The 16757-nt window shown below is 50.5% G+C and overlaps 1 protein-coding gene across 1 annotated transcript in view; it reads left to right on the top strand.

Moving 5' to 3' along the window:
• Positions 1-1042: 1042 nt before the first annotated feature.
• Positions 1043-16757, top strand: part of MYBL2 (MYB proto-oncogene like 2) — a 47845-nt gene continuing 32130 nt past the window's right edge. Inside the window, exons 1-4 of the mRNA XM_003825908.5 lie at positions 1043-1320; positions 7878-7971; positions 15091-15162; positions 16101-16193. Coding sequence (XP_003825956.1) covers positions 1301-1320; positions 7878-7971; positions 15091-15162; positions 16101-16193 — 279 coding nt within the window. The 5' untranslated portion in view covers positions 1043-1300. The remainder of the gene's footprint in view (positions 1321-7877; positions 7972-15090; positions 15163-16100; positions 16194-16757) is intronic.

Here is a 16757-nt window from a genome sequence, read left to right on the forward strand (position 1 = left end):
GGAATTTACCCTGAGGGAGAGGAGGATGGTTTTAAATTCTGGAAAGAGCTCACGCCTGCAATCCCAGCACTTTGGGAGGACAAAGCGGCAGGATCTCTCGAGCCCAGGAGTTTCTAGACCAGTCTAGGCAACAGCAACATAGCAAGACACCCCCTTCTCTTAAAAAAAAAAAAAAAAAAAAGCGCGGTGGCTCACTCCTGTAATTCCAGCACTTTGGGAGGCCGAGGCGGGCGGATCACGAGGTCAGGAGATCTATACCATCCTGGCCAACATGGTGAAACCTCGTCTCTACTAAAACACTAAAAAAAAAAAAAAAAAAAAAAAAAAAAAAATTGCGGGGCGTGGTGGCGTGCGCCTGTAGTTCCAGCTACTTGGGAGGCTGAGGCGGGAGAGTCGCTTGAACCCGGGAGGTGGAGGTTGCAGTGAGTCAAGATCGCGCCACTGCACTCCAGCCTGGCGACAAAGCTGGACAAAAAAAAAAAAAAAAAAAATCAGCCGTGTGTAGTGGCGAGTGCCTGGTCTTAGCTACTCGTGAGTTGAGGTAGGAGGATCGCTTGAGCCTAGGAGGTGGAGGTTGCAGTGAGCTATGATCGCGAAACTGCACTCCAGCCTGGGCGACAGAGCAAGACCCTGCCTCTAAGAAAAATGAACAACAAAAAATAAAGTCTATTAAGGAGGGTCTCTTGGAGGCAGGAGAGGAAGCAGGGAGAGGCACAGGTAGGGTGAGGAGCCGCTTTAGGGTGCGGCTCTAGGGACCCAGGAGTGGCTTGGACTAGCGTGGGGGATTCCGCCCTGGCGCTTTCCCTGGCTGGCTCTCCCATGCTCGCGCCTCGCTCCCCTTCCTCGGTCTTCGCTATGTGGGATACTCCTGGGCCGCCCCGGACTGACACCTGAGCCAGGCCTCGGTCACATCCCGGCCCGCTCCACAACTCCGAAGTCGCGGCCGCCGCCCCTGTCCCGCAGCCGGCCCTGGAGGGTCTGGGCAGGTGCCGCCCCGCAGGCCCCGCCCCTCCCCGCCCCCTGGCTCCGCCCCTCACTCAGGCCCCTCCCCCGGCGCCCGCGCGCCAGGACCGGGCGGCGCCGACGCGCTTGGCGGGAGATAGAAAAGTGCTTCAACCCGCGCCGGCGGCGACTGCAGTTCCTGCGAGCGGGGAGCGCGGGACCTGCTGACACGCTGACGCCTTCGAGCGCGGCCCGGGGCCCGGAGCGGCCGGAGCAGCCCGGGTCCTGACCCCGGCCCGGCTCCCGCTCCGGGCTCTGCCGGCGGGCGGGCGAGCGCGGCGCGGTCCGGGCCGGGGGGATGTCTCGGCGGACGCGCTGGTGAGACGAGCCGGGAGGGCTTGGGCCCCTCCCCCTCCCTTTAACTCACCCCTCCCCCACCCAGCTACCCCCGACCCTCCCCAGGCTCCCACCAAGCTGGGGTGTGTGTGTGTGTTGGGGGCGGGGTGTTTCCGCGGAAATGCTGCGTCCTGGGCCCTCTGAGGCAGGGGCGCGCGTAAAGCTGGGGGGCTCTTGGGCGTCCCTCGCGGCTCCCCAGGCCTGTTGGGCCTCGGAGCTGGGACGGGCGGGTCTCCTGGGACCCGGGCCAAGCCGTGCATGATGTCATTTTGTCTCCCGCCTAATTGCGGGATGGGGGTGGGCCGGCCGGTGTCAGCTGGCAGGGCCTTCGCCGGCGAGGGAGGCGACCCCTGGGAGCGAGAGGGAGTCTTCAAGTCCCAGCCAGTGGGAGACCGAGCCTGGGAGGCACTTGTTGCAGCCTAGTTTTGGGTCAACTTGGTGGGTGGGCTTTGCTCCTTAACATTCCGGGAAGCACAGAGTCCCCCAAGCCCTCTCCCCTGGACTGAGAAGGGTGCTGAGTTGGTGGCTCTTTTGTCTCTCCCACCTGGGTTCCGCGCCCCAGCTTGGTTCGGTTTGAGACCTCTCTTCCTGTTCCCACGAGGAGTTTTGGGCAGCTGGGGTTGAAGGTGCGGGGGAGAGAGAGAGTCCCTGGGGCAAAGGCAGGAACTGCGGTCTCCATTTTACTTATTTCCCCAGAGACTTAAGTGGCAGAGCCGAGCCCGGAGCCAGGTCTGTGGCTCCAGATCCCTGTCTTACACCTGTGCGCCTGGGGCCTGAGCTCCAAGCTTTTCAGCCTGCCTGGGAGACAGGACAGTGGGGTCCTGACCTCTTCCCTGCCTGGATCGCTGCAGCTCAGATAACCTTCGGTCCCTCTTTTTTTTTTTTTTTTTTTGAGAAGGAGTCTCGCTCTGACGCCCAGGCTGGAGTGCAGTGGCGCGATCTTGGCTCACTGCAACCTCCGCCTCCCAGGTTCAAGCGATTCTCCTGCCTCAGCCTCCCGAGTAGCTGGGACTTCAGGCGCGTGTCACCACGTCGGGCTAATTTTTTGTATGTTTAGTAGAGACAGGGTTTCACCATGTTAGCCAGGATGGTCTCGATCTCCTGACCTTGTGTTCCGCCCGACTCGGCCTCCCAAAGTGCTGGGATTACAGGCGTGAGCCACCTTGCCCGGCCAACCTTCGGTCCCTCTTTAGACGATAGCCTCATCTAAAGATGAAGCCTTCCATCCCTCTAGATTTTTGCCCTTTCAGGCTGAGGATAGGGATCTGAGCACAGGGACTGTGTTCCTCAGGCCCCACTTTCCCAGGGCAGCGCCAATGTCCAGGAAGAGTTTTCTGTTCAGGCGCCTATCAGACCCTGCCCTGGTTTTTTGTGTTTTTTTGTTTTTGTTTGTTTTGTTTTTGAGGCAGGGTCTCCGTCTGCAGTCCAGGCCGGAGTGCTGTGGTGCTGTCATAGCTCACTGTAGCCTCAACCTCCCAGGTTCAAGTGATCTTCCCAACTCAGCCCGCTGGGACTGCAGGCTGAGTAGCTGGGACTATGGGCACGGGCCGCCACAACTGGCTAATTTATTTAATTATTTAGGAGACAGAGCCACTCTGTGTTGCCCAGGCTGGAGTGCAGTGGCACAATCTCGGCTCACTGCAGCCTCTGCCTCCCGGGTTCAAGGAATTCTGTCTCAGCCTCCCAAGTACCTGGGACTATGGGCGCACGCCGCCACGCCTGGCTAATTTTTTGGATTTTTAGTAGAGACGGGTTTCACTGTGTTGCTCAGGCAATCCGCCCGCCTTGGCCTCACAGAGTGCTAGGATTACAGGCGTGAGCCACCGCGTCTGGCGTGTTTTATTTTGTGTAGAGATGGAAGGGGGCGGGAGTGGCCTCGCGTTGTGTCTCACCTCACTATGTTACCCAGGCTGGTCTCGAACTCCTGGCTTCCAGGGATTCTCCCCCCTTGGCCTCCCAAAGTGTCGGGATTACAGGTGTGAGCCACCTAGCCTGGCGCCATCCTGATTTTTTGTTCAGGAAGAGTTATTCCAGGAGTGACTGCCTCTAGACCACCCCAGGTCCTGGGCTACTTCTCCCATGAGGGGCTCAGTGGAGGAACCCCTCCCGTGTGAAGGATGGCAGCTCCACAGCCCTCAGCCCATTTCCTGGCCACTTGCTGTAACTCTCCTCTGCCCTAGTGCCCCACTTCCCGCTTTGTCTCTGACTCACCCCTGTCCTGGAGCAGAGCCCAGCACGTTGAAGGGCAAAAGGTAGGGTATGTTGGACCACAATGTGGTTGCCACCACTAACTGGACTCAACTTTTTCAGCTGGGATTAGGATGTGAGGACTTGCAGGTGTCTGGAGTTAGGAAGGTTCAGAGCCTCGCTCTATGAACTTGGCAGGTGGCCTCACCCCTCTGAGCCTCAATTTCCGCATCTGTTAAGGGGGATAATGAGAATGTGGGTGAAGTTGATGGCCAGCACGTATGGTAAAGTATATCATCTCACAGAAATGCCCCAGCTGTCTGAGATGCTGACCCTATCAAACAGCATTGGAGGCTGGGTGTGGTAGCTCATGCCTGTAATCCCAGCACTTTGGGAGGCCAAGAGTTCAAGACCAGCTTGACCAACATGGTGAAACTCCTCGTCTCTACCAAAAATACAAAAATTAGCCGGGCGTGGTGGTAGGCGCCTGTAATCGCGGCTATTCGGGAGGCTGAGGCAGGAGAATTCTCTTGAACCCAGGAGGCAGAGGTTGCTGTGAGTCGAGATCATGCCACTGCACTCCAGCCTGGGTGACAAAGCGAGACTCTATCTCAAAATAAATAAATAAACAAACAAACAGCATTGGAGCACCAGGGAGTGTCCATGCAGACATCATTTCATCCTTGAAAGAATATTTGCTGACCTTCTGTTAGAAGCCAGGCCTTTGTGCTGGATGCTGGAGAAGCAAAGATGGTTTCTGTCACGAGCTGTCTGGGGGCAGTTGATTTTAAAGCCAGCTTCATTCTGTTATTAGTATCTTCTGGATTTTTGCCTTCTATGTTGAAGTGGTGGAGGACCCATGAACTGGGTCAGGAATGAATTCCAGATCCTTCTGTATTGCTGACTGTAGACACCGTCCCTCCTTTCCTATTTCTGAAAATTTTTTTCTTTTGAAATTGGGTCTTGCCTGGCCTAAAAAATTTAATTAGTATTTCTTATTGACTAATAGGCAGCAGCTTTGCACATTTTTTCATTTATTTGTATATTCAGTCAGTCCCTGGGCAAACATTTCTTAAGCCCTTTTGGTGATAAACCCTGGGATGCCAAGGTGGAGCTGACCTTTGTAGATGATGTGGAGGAGACAGGCAGTTGCAGAGTAAGGGCCCGAGACAGGAGGGTTTCCCATGTGCTATGGAAGTATAGGAGTGACTCTAGGAAGCAACGGTGAGCTCTGGAGAACAAGGAGAAGGTAATGTGGATAGCACAGTAAGCCTTCTTTCATTTGGTCACAAGACCTAGACTTGCCTTGTTTGGAAACCTGTAAGCTTTTTCCAGTTTACAAATGTCTGACCTAGCAACTTACCTGACCAACGTGACCTGATGCAGGTCCTGTCGGGTGGAGTTGGGGAAAGATTACTAACCTTCCTCAAGCACCTGACATCTCTGGAGGTGGATCCTATGATTTCTTTTTTTTTTTTTTTTTTTTTTTGAGACGGAGTCTCCCTCTGTTGCCCAGGCTGCAGTGCAGTGGCACGATCTTGACTCACTGCAACCTCTGCCTCCTGGGTTCAAGCAATTCTCCTGCCTCAGTTTCCCGAGTAGCTAGGACTACAGGTACATGCCACCATGCCCAGCTAATTTTTGTGGGTTTTTATTTTATTTTTTTTTGAGATGGAGTCTCGTCTGTCGCCCAGGCTGGAGTGCAGTGGCACAATCTCTGATCTCTGCTCACTGCAACCTCCGCCTCCTGGGTTCAAGCAGTTTTTTTGCCTCAGCCTCTCGAGTAGCTGGGATTACAGGCGCATGCCACCACACCCAGCTAATTTTTTTGTATTTTTAGTAGAGACATCATTTCACCATGTTGACCAGGCTGGTCTCGAACTCCTGACCTTGTGATCCACCCACCTCGGACTCCCAAAGTGCTGGGATTACAGGTATGAGTCACCGCGCCCGGCTGATTTCCATTTTTTTGTGTGTGTGTGTGTGAGATGGAGTTTTGCTCTTGTTGCCCAGGCTAGAGTGCAATGGCTTGATCTTGGCTCACCGCAACCTCCGCCTCCCAGGTTCAAGCGATTCTCCTGCCTCAGCCTCCTGAGTAGCTGGGATTACAGGCATGCACCATCACGCCCGGCTAATTTTGTATTTTTAGTAGAGACGGGGTTTCTCCATGTTGGTCAGGCTAGTCTCGAACTCCCGACCTCAGGTGATCTGCCTGCCTTGGCCCCAAAGTGCTGGGATTACAGGTGTGAGCCACCACACCTGGCCCGATTTCCATTTTTGTAACTATTAAACTGGATAAATACGAGGATTTTTTGGAGCAACTTGGAAGATTGCCTGGTAGAGTAAAAACACTCAGAATTCAAAGCAGCTCGTACTGTTTTTTTTTTTTTTTTTCCCCTACAGCCGCGTTAGAAGATATTGTACACTGGGCCGGGCGCGGTGGCTCACGCCTGTAATCCCAGCCCGTTGGGAGGCCAAGGCGGGTGGATCACGAGGTCAGGAGTTCAAGACCAGCCTGGTCAAGATGGTGAAACCCTGTATCTGCTAAAAATACAAAAAAAATTAGCCGGGCGCAGTGGCAGGCGCCTGTAATCTCAGCTATTCAGGAGGCTGAGGAAGGAGAATCGCCTGAACCTGGGGGGCAGAGGTTACAGTGAGCTGAGATGTCGCCACTTCACTCTAGCCTGGGTGACAGAGTGAAACTCCGTCTCAAAAAAAAAAAATAGATACTGTACACTGATTTTTCTCTCCATTAATTATGCCTGTGTGTAGGCAATTGTACACTGATTTTTCTCTCCATTAATTATGCCTGTGTGTAGGCAAGGATTGAAAAGGGATTTGCAAAAATGGACATAAGCCAGACACGGTGGTGCACACCTGTAATCCAAGTTACTTTGGAAGGCTGAGGCAGGAGGATCCCTTGAGCCCAGGAGTTCAAGACCAGTCTGGGCAGCATACTGAGACCCTGTCATTACAAAAAAAAAAAAAATCAACACACGAAAAAACAACTTGGCCAGTCACAGTGGCTCAGGCCCGTAATACCAGCACTTTGGGAGGCCAAGGTGGGAGGATTGTTTAAGGCCAGGAGTTCCAGATGAGCCTAGGCAAAATAGTGAGATGTTTCTACAAAAAAATACAAAATAGCCAGGCATAGTGTCATATGCAAGTTGTTCCAGGTACTTGGGAGGCTGAGGTGGGAGGATTGGATTGCTTGAGCCTAGGAGTTGGAGGCTGCAGTGAGCTGTGATTATGCCACTACATTCCAGTCTGGGTGACAGAGCCAGACTCTGTCCCTAAAAGAAGAAAAACAACAAATGGACATAGAGAATATATTCAGAATTTTTTTTCCAAATAACTAATATCTCTTAAAATCTTGATGCCTGTTAACTTCATCAACTTTATTCCTTAAAATATCCATGCAGGTTTGTTACTGAAAGGAAAAAGCGATAGTCTGATTTTGAACATAATATTCTTGGTGAAATCTTAACTTTCTTTTTCCTTTGCTTTTTTTGAGACAGTCTTGCTTTGTCACCCAGGCTGGAGTGCAGTGACATGATCTCGGCTCATTGCAACCTTCACCTCCCGGGTTCAAGCAATTCTTCTGCCTCAGCCTCCTGAGTAGCTGAGATTACAGGCATGCGCCACCGCACCCAGCTAATATTTGTATTTTTAGTAGAGATGGGGTTTCACTGTGTTTGATCAGGCTGGTCTTGAACTCCTGACCTCAAGCAATCCACCCACCTCGGCCTCCCAAAGTGCTGGGATTACAGGTTTGAGCCACTGTGACTGGCCTCTTTTTTTTTTTTTTTACAGCTTTTGAAATCACTAGGGCATTCCTGAAAATAAAAAAGAAGAAAGTAGCTCTTAACCCTATTTCATTAAAAAATTTAAAAAGAGGTGAGGTCGGGTGTGGTGGCTTATGCCTATAGTCCCAACACTTTGGGAGGCCGTGGTGGGAGGATTGCTTGAGCCCAGGAGTTCAAAACCACCCTGGGCAATATGGTGAGACCCCGTCTCTACAAAAAATACAAAAGTTAGCCGGGCGTGGTGGCATACCCCTGTAGTCACAGCTACTTAGGAGGCTGGGGCGGGAGGATCATTTGAGTCCAGGAGTTCAAGGCTGCAGTGAGCTACGATCATGCCACACTGAATTCCAGCCCAGTGACAGAGTGAGACCCTGTCTCAATAAAAATAAGTGAAGCAGAAGTGCCTATGTCTTAAAAAGAAGAAAAAGTAAGAGCCTCTCTCCCCCAGACCTTTCCCTAGGGTGGGCTGGCTGCTGCCTACACGTTCTCCATTATGTAAAACATATGGACACACCATCCTTGACCCTTGGCCTGCTTTCCCCATAGCGAGGATCTGGATGAGCTGCACTACCAGGACACAGATTCAGATGTGCCGGAGCAGAGGGATAGCAAGTGCAAGGTCAAATGGACCCATGAGGAGGTGAGTGCCATGGGGAAGAGAGGGTTGATGGCAGCTGGGGGCTGTCCAGAGGAACTGAGCCTGGAGTGTCTACCTGATGTCTCATCAGATGGGATGAAGAGGAGGAGCTGGTGAAGGAAGGGATGGGTCCTCTGATTGTCCTCATGCCTCTTCTCAGAGCATTCTGGGGGACTCTCAATTCTGAGGACTCAGTGGGTGGGAAAGGGATGTGTGTCCTAGACCTCAGGGCCCATTGTGTCTCCTGAGCAGCTGCCATGTTCTATGTCATGGACATTGATTGTGCTTTTTGCCTTTTGACTGCTAGGAGGTTTGGCCAGGTCTGTAACTCCCCCCCCCCCTTTTTTTTTTTTTTGAGACAGAGTTTCGCTTTTGTCACCCAGGCTAGAGGGCAATGGCATAATCTCAGCTCACTGCAACCTCTGCCTCCTGGGTTCAAGCGATTCTCCTGCCTCAGCCTTCCGAGAAGGTGTGATTACAGGCGTGAGCCACCACATCCAGCTAATTTTTTTTTTTTTTTTGAGACAGTCTCGCTTTGTCACCCAGGCTGGAGTATAGTGGCATGATCTTGGCTCACTGCAACCTCTGCCTCCCAGGTTCAAGCAATTCTCCTGCCTCAGCCTCCCGAGTAGCTGGGATTGCAGGCATGCGCCACCATGCCCAGCTAATTTTTTTTTTTTTGTAATTTTAGTAGATACTGGGGCTTCACCATGCTGGCCAGGCTGGTCTCGAACTCCTGACCTCATGATCTGCCCGCCTCGGCCTCCCAAAGTGCTGGGATTACAGGCGTGAGCCACCGCACCCGGCCTTAATTTTTGTATTTTTTAGTAGAGACGGAGTTTTACCATGTTGGCCAGGCTAATCTCGAACTCCTGACCCCAGGTGATCCGCCTGCCTCGGCCTCCCAAAGTGCTGGGATTACAGGCATGAGTAACTGCACCCTGCCAACTCCCACTTTCTTTTTCTAAAATAATTAACTGTATTGAACCTTCTGACATCAAGCCCTGAATTGGTTTCCTTCTAGCTCCATCTTTTTATTTTATAATAAATGTGATTGAAATATAATTTATATGTAATCATATGCAATCAAATGCCCTTTTTTTAATTCCTTTTTGAGACAGGGTTTTTGCTCTGTCACCCAGGCTGGAGTGCCGTGCTAGCATGGCTCACTGTAGCCTCAACTTTCTGGGCTCAAGCAATCCTCCCCCGTCAGCCTCCTGAGTAGCTGGAACCACAGGCATGCGCCACCACGCCTGGCTAATTTTTGTATTTTTTGTAGAGACAGGGTCTCGCCATGTTGCCCAGGCTGGTCTCAAACTTCTAGGCTCAAGCATTTCTCCCACCTCAGGCTTCCAAAGTGCTAGGATTATAGGTATGAGCCACTGTCCCTGGCCAAATGCCCCTTTTTATGGTGAACAGTTTGATCAGTTTTTTTTCTTTTTTTTTTTTTTGAGATGGAGTCTCTGTCTCCCAGGCTGGAGTGCAATGGTGTGATCTCCACTCACTGCAACTTCCGCCTCCTGGGTTCAAGCGATTCTCCTGCCTGAGCCTCCTGAGTAGCTAGGATTACAGGCACCCGCCATCATGCCCAGCTAATTCTTGTATTTTTGTAGAGATGGGGTTTCACCATGTTGGCCAGGGTAGTCTTGAACTCCTGACCTCAAGCAATCCACCCACCTTGGCCTCCCAAAGTGCTGGGATTACAGGCGTGAGCCACTACGGTGAGCCGGTTTGATCACTTTTGACAAATGCATATACCAATGTAAGCACCACCCTGATTATCCCAAGAAGTTTTCTGTGGTCCTTTGTGGTCAGGCTTCCCCAGCTCCAGGCAATTGCTGATTTGATTTGTTTTGCCTTTTTCTTTTTGGGGTGTGTGTGTGTGTGTGTGGTTTTTAACTTTAGGTTCAGGGGTATATGTGCAGGTTTATTATATAGGTAAATTGCATGTCGTGGGAGTTTGATGTACAGGTTATTTTGTTACCTAGGTAATAAGCGTGGTACCCAATAGGTAGTTTTTTTTTTTTTTTAAGGCAGTCTCTCTCTGTTGCCCAGGCTGTAGTGCAGTGGTGTGATCTCAGCTCACTGCAACCTCTGCCTCCTGGGTTCAAGCGATTCTCCTACCTCAGCCTCTCAAGTAGCTGGGATTACAGGCACGTGCCACCACGCCTGGTAAATTTTTGTATTTTTAGTAGAGACAAGGTTTCTACTTGTCTCTACTAAAATGTTCACCAGGCTGATCTTGAACTCCTGACCTCAGGTGATCTTCCCACTTCAGCCTCCTGAAGTGCTGGGATTACAGGCGTAAGCCACTGCACCCAGCCCCAATAGGTAGTTTTTTGATCCTCATCCTCCTCCCACCCTCCACCCTCAAGTAGGCCCTGGTCTCCTTGTTCCCTTCTTCGTGTCCATGTGTATTCAGTGTTTGGCTCTTACTTATAGATGAGAATATGCGGTATTTGGTTTTCTGTTCCTGTGTTTGCTTAGGATAATATGTTTTGCCTGTTCTTGAATCTTCTATAAATGAAATCATACGGTTACATTCTTTGCATCTGGCTTTTGCTCAGCATTGTGTTGGGTGATTCAGTAACTTGTCCTTTTCTGTCACTGGATAGTAGTCCATTGTATGGGTATACCACACAGCGTTTCACCTGTTGATGGATGTTTGGACTGTTTGCAGTTTTTGGCTATCATGTATAGCGCTACCTTGAAGATTCTTGCATAAGTCTTTTTGCAAATACATGTTTCCCTTTCTTTTGGGAAGATAGGTATGGTCATGGGGTAGGTGTATGTTTAGTTTTACAGAAACTGCCTTTTTCTTAATTGATTGTACCATTTTAGACTTCTACTGGCCTTTTTATTTTACCTCAGTTTTTCTTAGTGTCTTCAGTTCTTCAGTGTTTTTTGTTTTGTTTTCAACCCATAGTTAACATCATAGATGTCTTTAATTTTAGGATTGGGTTTTTTTTTTTTTTTGTATTGTATTATTTGTATTGCTTTTGTTTTTTGTTTTTAAATAGAGAAGAGGGTCTTGCTATGTTGCCCAGGCTGGTCTCCTGGGCTCAAGCAATCTTCCTGCCTTGGCCTCCCAAAGTGTTGGGATTACAGGCAGAAGCCACCATGACTAGCTTGTTTTGTTTTTTCTAAAACTTGCTGTGTGAGTGGTAAACTCCTTTTAAATCATGAAAGATGTTTTTCCAGATGCGTGCAAAGCAAACCTTTTCTGCTCATCCTGTTGTGGACCAGGGACTATATTTGGCTCTTGTGGGCTTAGAAGAATAAACAAGACCAAGTTCCTACCCCAGAGCAGATTTCTCTCTGGAATGGAGAGATAAGACCGTGTGCAGGTCCCTGGAATGTGCTGTGGTCATCCGCGGCACCGGTAGGATCAGTGTCTGTTGGTTCTCACTGTTGTAGCTCTGGGCACCTGATAATTGTAAGATGAGTGGATGGCAAGTACCTTTAGAAGGAGAGATTACTGCTGCCTGAAGAGGTTAAGGAAACTTATGTGGAGAAAGTGACCTTTGAGCTAAGGATGAGGATTTGGAAATTTAGCAGTGAGGGAAGACCTACAGTGTGCAAAAAGTGGGTAAGTCAGATCAGGAAAGGGGCTATAGGTGGAGGAAAGCCAGTACAGGAGGCCAGTTTGGTTGGAGGGAAGGGTCCTTGAAGGGGAGAAATGGTTGACGGAGATGAAAGGATACACTGGGGCTGATTCCTCGAGGACCTTGAATGTTGGGCTTAGAAGCTGTAGGATTGTTCAGCTCTCAATGCAGAGCCAGGTTAGCTTGGTTTTTGGTTTGTTTTTTCTAACTCTGAACTGGACAAAGATGGAAGGTTTTTAATGCAGGGAGTGATGTGAATGTAGCCGGGCTTCAGGGGAGTTCATCTGCTGTGTGGGGGATCGATAAGAGAGATGGGTGGCCTGGCGTGGTGGCTCACGCCTGTAATCCCAGCACTTTGGGAGGCTGAGATGGGTGGATCACCTGAGATTAGGAGTTCCAGACCAGCCTGGCCAACATGGCTGAATCCTGTCTCTACTAAAAATACAAAAAATTAGCTGTGTGTGGTTGTGGGCACCTGTAATCCCAGCAATTTGGGAGGCTGAGGCAGGAGAATCACTTGAACCCAGAGGCGGAAGTTGCAGTGAGCTGAGATCGCACCATTGCACTCCAGCCTGGACAACAAGAGCTAAACTCCGTCTCAAAAAGAAAAAAAAAAAAACATATAGAGCACAGGCTGGGGCTGAGAGACCAGTGCTGAGGGAGTGGGAGAGGGCGCTGTGCCAGGCAAGCAAGAGGTGGCTGTGGAGAGGGCAGTGCGGGGATGGAGCTGACCACGTTGGGGAGTCCCAGGGTGGGTGGGAAGAATGTAAGTTTGGAAATGATAGTATCCAGGTCAGTTGTCAGGGAGGGTGGTGGTGCCAGAAATGGACTGGGGAACACAGAAGGAAGCAGGTAAGAGCCTGGCCAGGGCAGGGAGGGGGCATGGTATAGGTAGGGAAGGGTGTCCTGGGCTGGCTCACCCAGAGAATTTATGGTGACTTTGCCCAGCCTGTGCTGGTTCTGGCCAAGCTGTAGTTGAGGGCTTTGATACCTGTCGTGGGCCACGTTGTGACCAATTTTTCTGTCTAGGAGCATGTATACATATATACACATATAAATTTGTATGTGTGACAAAACCACCTCACTTTAAATTTATCCCCTTTTCCTCCCCCTTAAATCTACCCCTTAACCATCTTTAACTTTGTAGTTCAGTGGTGTTAAGTATTTTCAGATTGTTTTGCAAAAGATCTCTAAAACTTTTTCATCTTTGAAATTGGAAACGAGGCTGAGTGTGGTGGTTTATGCCTGTAAACCGAGTACTGTGGGAGGCCGAAGCGGGAGGATTGCCTGAGTGTAAGAGTCCTAGACCAGCTGGGAAAACATAGCAAGACCCTATCATTAAAAACAAAACAAAAAATACCCACCAACTTGGTGGGTCACGGTGGCTCAGGCCTGTAATCCCAGCACTTTGGGAGGCCGAGGCAGGAGATTGCTTGAGGCAGTCTAGACCAGCCTGAAGAACATGTGAGATCCTGTCTCTACAACAAAAAAATGAAAATTAGCCAGGCATGGTGGTGTGTGTCTGTGGTCCCACCTACTTGGGAGGCTGAGGTGGAAGGATCACTTGAGCCCATGAGGTTGAGGATGCGATGGGCTGTGTTTGCACCACTGCACTCTAGCTTGGGTGACCAAGAGAGACCCTATCTCAAAAAAAAAAAAGGATGGAAAACTGAAACTAATTAAACATGAATTCACTCTCCTCCCACCCTCCAGCCCTTGGCAGCTATCTTTCTACTCTGTTTCTGTGATTTTGACTATTTTATTTATTTATTTTATTTTTTCAAGACAGAGTCTTGCTCTGTTGCCCAGGCTGCAGTGCAATGGCATGATCTTGGCTCACTGCAACCTCCACTTCCCGGGTTCAAGTGAATCTTCTGCTGCAGCCTCCCAAGTAGCTGGGATCACAGGCGCCCGCCACCACTCTGGGCTAATTTTTGTATTAGTAGAGACGAACTTTCACCATGTTGGCCAGGCTGGTCTCAAACTCTTGACCTCAGGTGATCCACCTGCCTCGGCCTCCTGAAGTGTTGGGGTTAAAGGCGTGAGCCACTGCTCCCTGCCTGATTTTGACTATTTTAGATGCTTCCTGTGAGTGGAATCCTGAGTATTTGCCCTGTCTGGCTATTTGACTTAGCATAGTGTCCTCAGCTTTCATCCATGCTGTAGCATGTGTCAGAATTCCCTCGACTGAGTAATATCCATTGTTTATATGCATGACATTTTCTTTCTTTTTTCTTTTGTTTGAGACGGAGTCTCACTCTTGCTCTGTTGCCCAGGCTGGAGTGCAGTGGCATGATCTCGGCTCACTGCAACCTCCGCCTCCCAGGTTCAAGCAATTCTTCCTCATCCTCCCGAGTAGCTGGGATTACAGGCACCCACCACCACACCTGGCTAATTTTTGTATTTTTAATAGAGATGGGGTTTCGCCATATTGGCCAGGCTGGTCTCGAACCCCTGACCTCGTGATCTGCCCGCCACGGCCTCCCAAAGTGCTGGGATTACAGGTGTGAGCCACTGCGCCTGGCTTGACATTTTCTTTATATATTAATCGATTTGACTGAGGAAAACTTTATATATAATTAACTACCACCATTTGTAGTACAATTCAGTAGAACCACCAGCACAGCCGGGCTATAGGACATTTCCATTGTCCCCAAGACATTCCTTGCCCCCCTTTGCTGTTCATCCCTTTCCACCACTGGCCTCAGACAACCACTTTTTGTCCCTATAGCTTAGTTTACATTTTCTAGAACTTCATGTGCATGGAATCATATGGCATGTACCCTCCTGTGTCTGGCTTCTTTCACACATCATAGTGACACTGAGATTCATGTTATCGCGTGAATTGGTAGTTCATTTCGGGAGGCTATTTTGATAGATACTAGCCTGTCTTCTAACTACTCTTGTTTTTGCCCAGACCTCCAGCTTCTAGTGCTGAATCACTGTCAGCTCTGGCCTGAGTTCAGTAATGACCTCCTTATGTCCGCTCGGCTCCCTTCCAGCCCCTTTCCCACCCTGTAGCAGGCAAAGAGAACTTTATAAAGTTCTCTTTATAGAACGTTTGACTGTGACCACCCACTGTTCAAACACATCAGTGGTTTTGCATGATAGATGGTTGAACTGATGCTGCGAATGGTCTGGCCCCTATGGTTCCCTCCAAAATCATCTTGGATCTGTTTTGCTTCTTCCGTTTTAGCTATTCTGCATTTCCTTGGAACCTGTCCCTTAGTGTCCCTGAGTAGGCAGTCACCACGTACCTCTCCATATCTCCCAGCAGGGGGTGGCTTTACTTTTGTTCCTGTGAACCTTCCATTGGCAGCTGGCTCCCTCCCATGAGATCAGGGGCAGCTCTTTTGCTGCCTGCTGCTGCAGCTGTAGTGCCTGGCACCTTGTACGTATTCACTTCATGACGGAATGGATGAACGAGGCTGTTCTTTTAGATTGGGCTCTGTCACGGGCAGCCCTGAGGTTTTCTGCACGTATGTGTGCTGAGCCCCTGTCTTTCTGGTGTTGGCAGGACGAGCAGCTGAGGGCCCTGGTGAGGCAGTTTGGACAGCAGGACTGGAAGTTCCTGGCCAGCCACTTCCCTGTGAGTACAGTCCCGCTGTGGCCCTCCCTCGGGGCAAGGGCTCTGGGAGAACAGTGTGCCTGGGACAGACTTTGCCAAGGAGGGGAAAAGGGAGTTCCTTACTCAGCCCCTGAAAACAAAACCAAATAAAACAGGGCAAATGGACCTTTGTAGGATCTCTCTTCCCAAGCTGGCATTCAGGGTACACTGCTGTAAACATCTTCCAGCTCCTCAGCATGCCTGGTGGTCTTCAGGCTCTGAGACATTTGCAGCATGTGGTGCATATTTGCATTTCTTCCTGTAAGTCAGGAGTGAACAGGTGTTTGGTTTCTCAACAGTGAGACTGAAACTGAGGGGAAGTGATGCTTTCAGCAGGCTTCATGGTGAGGCCCCTGCAGGGCTGGCAGGTGCTACCACATTCGAGTATTTAGAGCCTCCTGATGGTGAGGGGGTTCCCCTTAGGACCTCCTTCTCAGGCCCTCCCACCCCTGACCCACAGGTGTCTGGGAGGGAGGGGGTGTGGCAGGAGCTGCCATATGTCTTACTGCCTGGGCTGCTCAGAAAGCATGTCACCAGATCCCTTCCTGCCCCATTTCCTCATCTCCCCCTCTTCCGTGTAATCTGAACTCTTCAGGGAATAAAAATGCTCTCCTAGAAAAAAGCAGAGGTCCCTGACATACAAGGAATTAAAGACTTGTGATGGTGGACCCTTGTGTTCGGTTGGTAGGGGGCGGCTTCCCACAGGGGCCCGAGTTTGCCCTCTCGTGTAGCAAAGGGAAACCGCCCATGTTCCGGCATGTGGGCTTGCAGTGAGTGGTGGCTGCATGGAACAGGACACACCTACCCAAGGTGTGCCTAGTCCCAGGCCATAGGCCCCTGAGCCTAGTACTTAACCAGGCCCCCAGCCCGAGGTCCCAGAAGTTCTCACAGATTGGTTTGTTCTTCTGTTCTTTTCCCAGAACCGCACTGACCAGCAATGCCAGTACAGGTGGCTGAGAGTTTTGAATCCAGACCTTGTCAAGGGGCCATGGACCAAAGAGGAAGACCAAAAAGTAACTGCTGGGACAGTGCCTTGCACACAGTGGGTCTTCACCCACCAGTGTACCTGGGGACTGTGAGATTGCCTTGTGTTGGGGTTGGGGGTGTCAAGCTGAGCATTGGGTGTGAGTTGTCTACCAGCCAGTCTGGACACTCTTATGCTGCCCTGGCTCCAGCCCTGAGATTCCAAGTTTCAGAGTGTCTCCAGGCTTCCTCACTCATGGTCTGAGGGCTATTGGGCTGATTACTCGGCTTCTCTTGTTCCACCCATGGAGGGGAGCAGTAGCAGTGCAGCGTTGTCATGAGAATTAAGCAGGTGATGCTTGTAGGGGGCTTGCAGGTCCTGTACATTTGCTCTCAGCAAATGGCAGCTGCTGCTATCCCTGATTTAATGATGATTGCACCCTGTGACCTTCACAGGGCACAGATGCGTTCTTTTGATCGCCACAGCAGTCCTGTGAGGTGGGCAGAAGTTGTTAGTCCCATTTTACAGATGGAGAGAGCAAGGCTCAGAGAGGTTGGGGATGTCCCCAACCTAGAAGAGGCAATAAGTGCCATGACTGCCCGGGGCTACCTTG

Source organism: Pan paniscus, chromosome 21, assembly GCF_029289425.2.
Source record: "Pan paniscus chromosome 21, NHGRI_mPanPan1-v2.0_pri, whole genome shotgun sequence".
Lineage (NCBI taxonomy): Eukaryota > Metazoa > Chordata > Mammalia > Primates > Hominidae > Pan > Pan paniscus.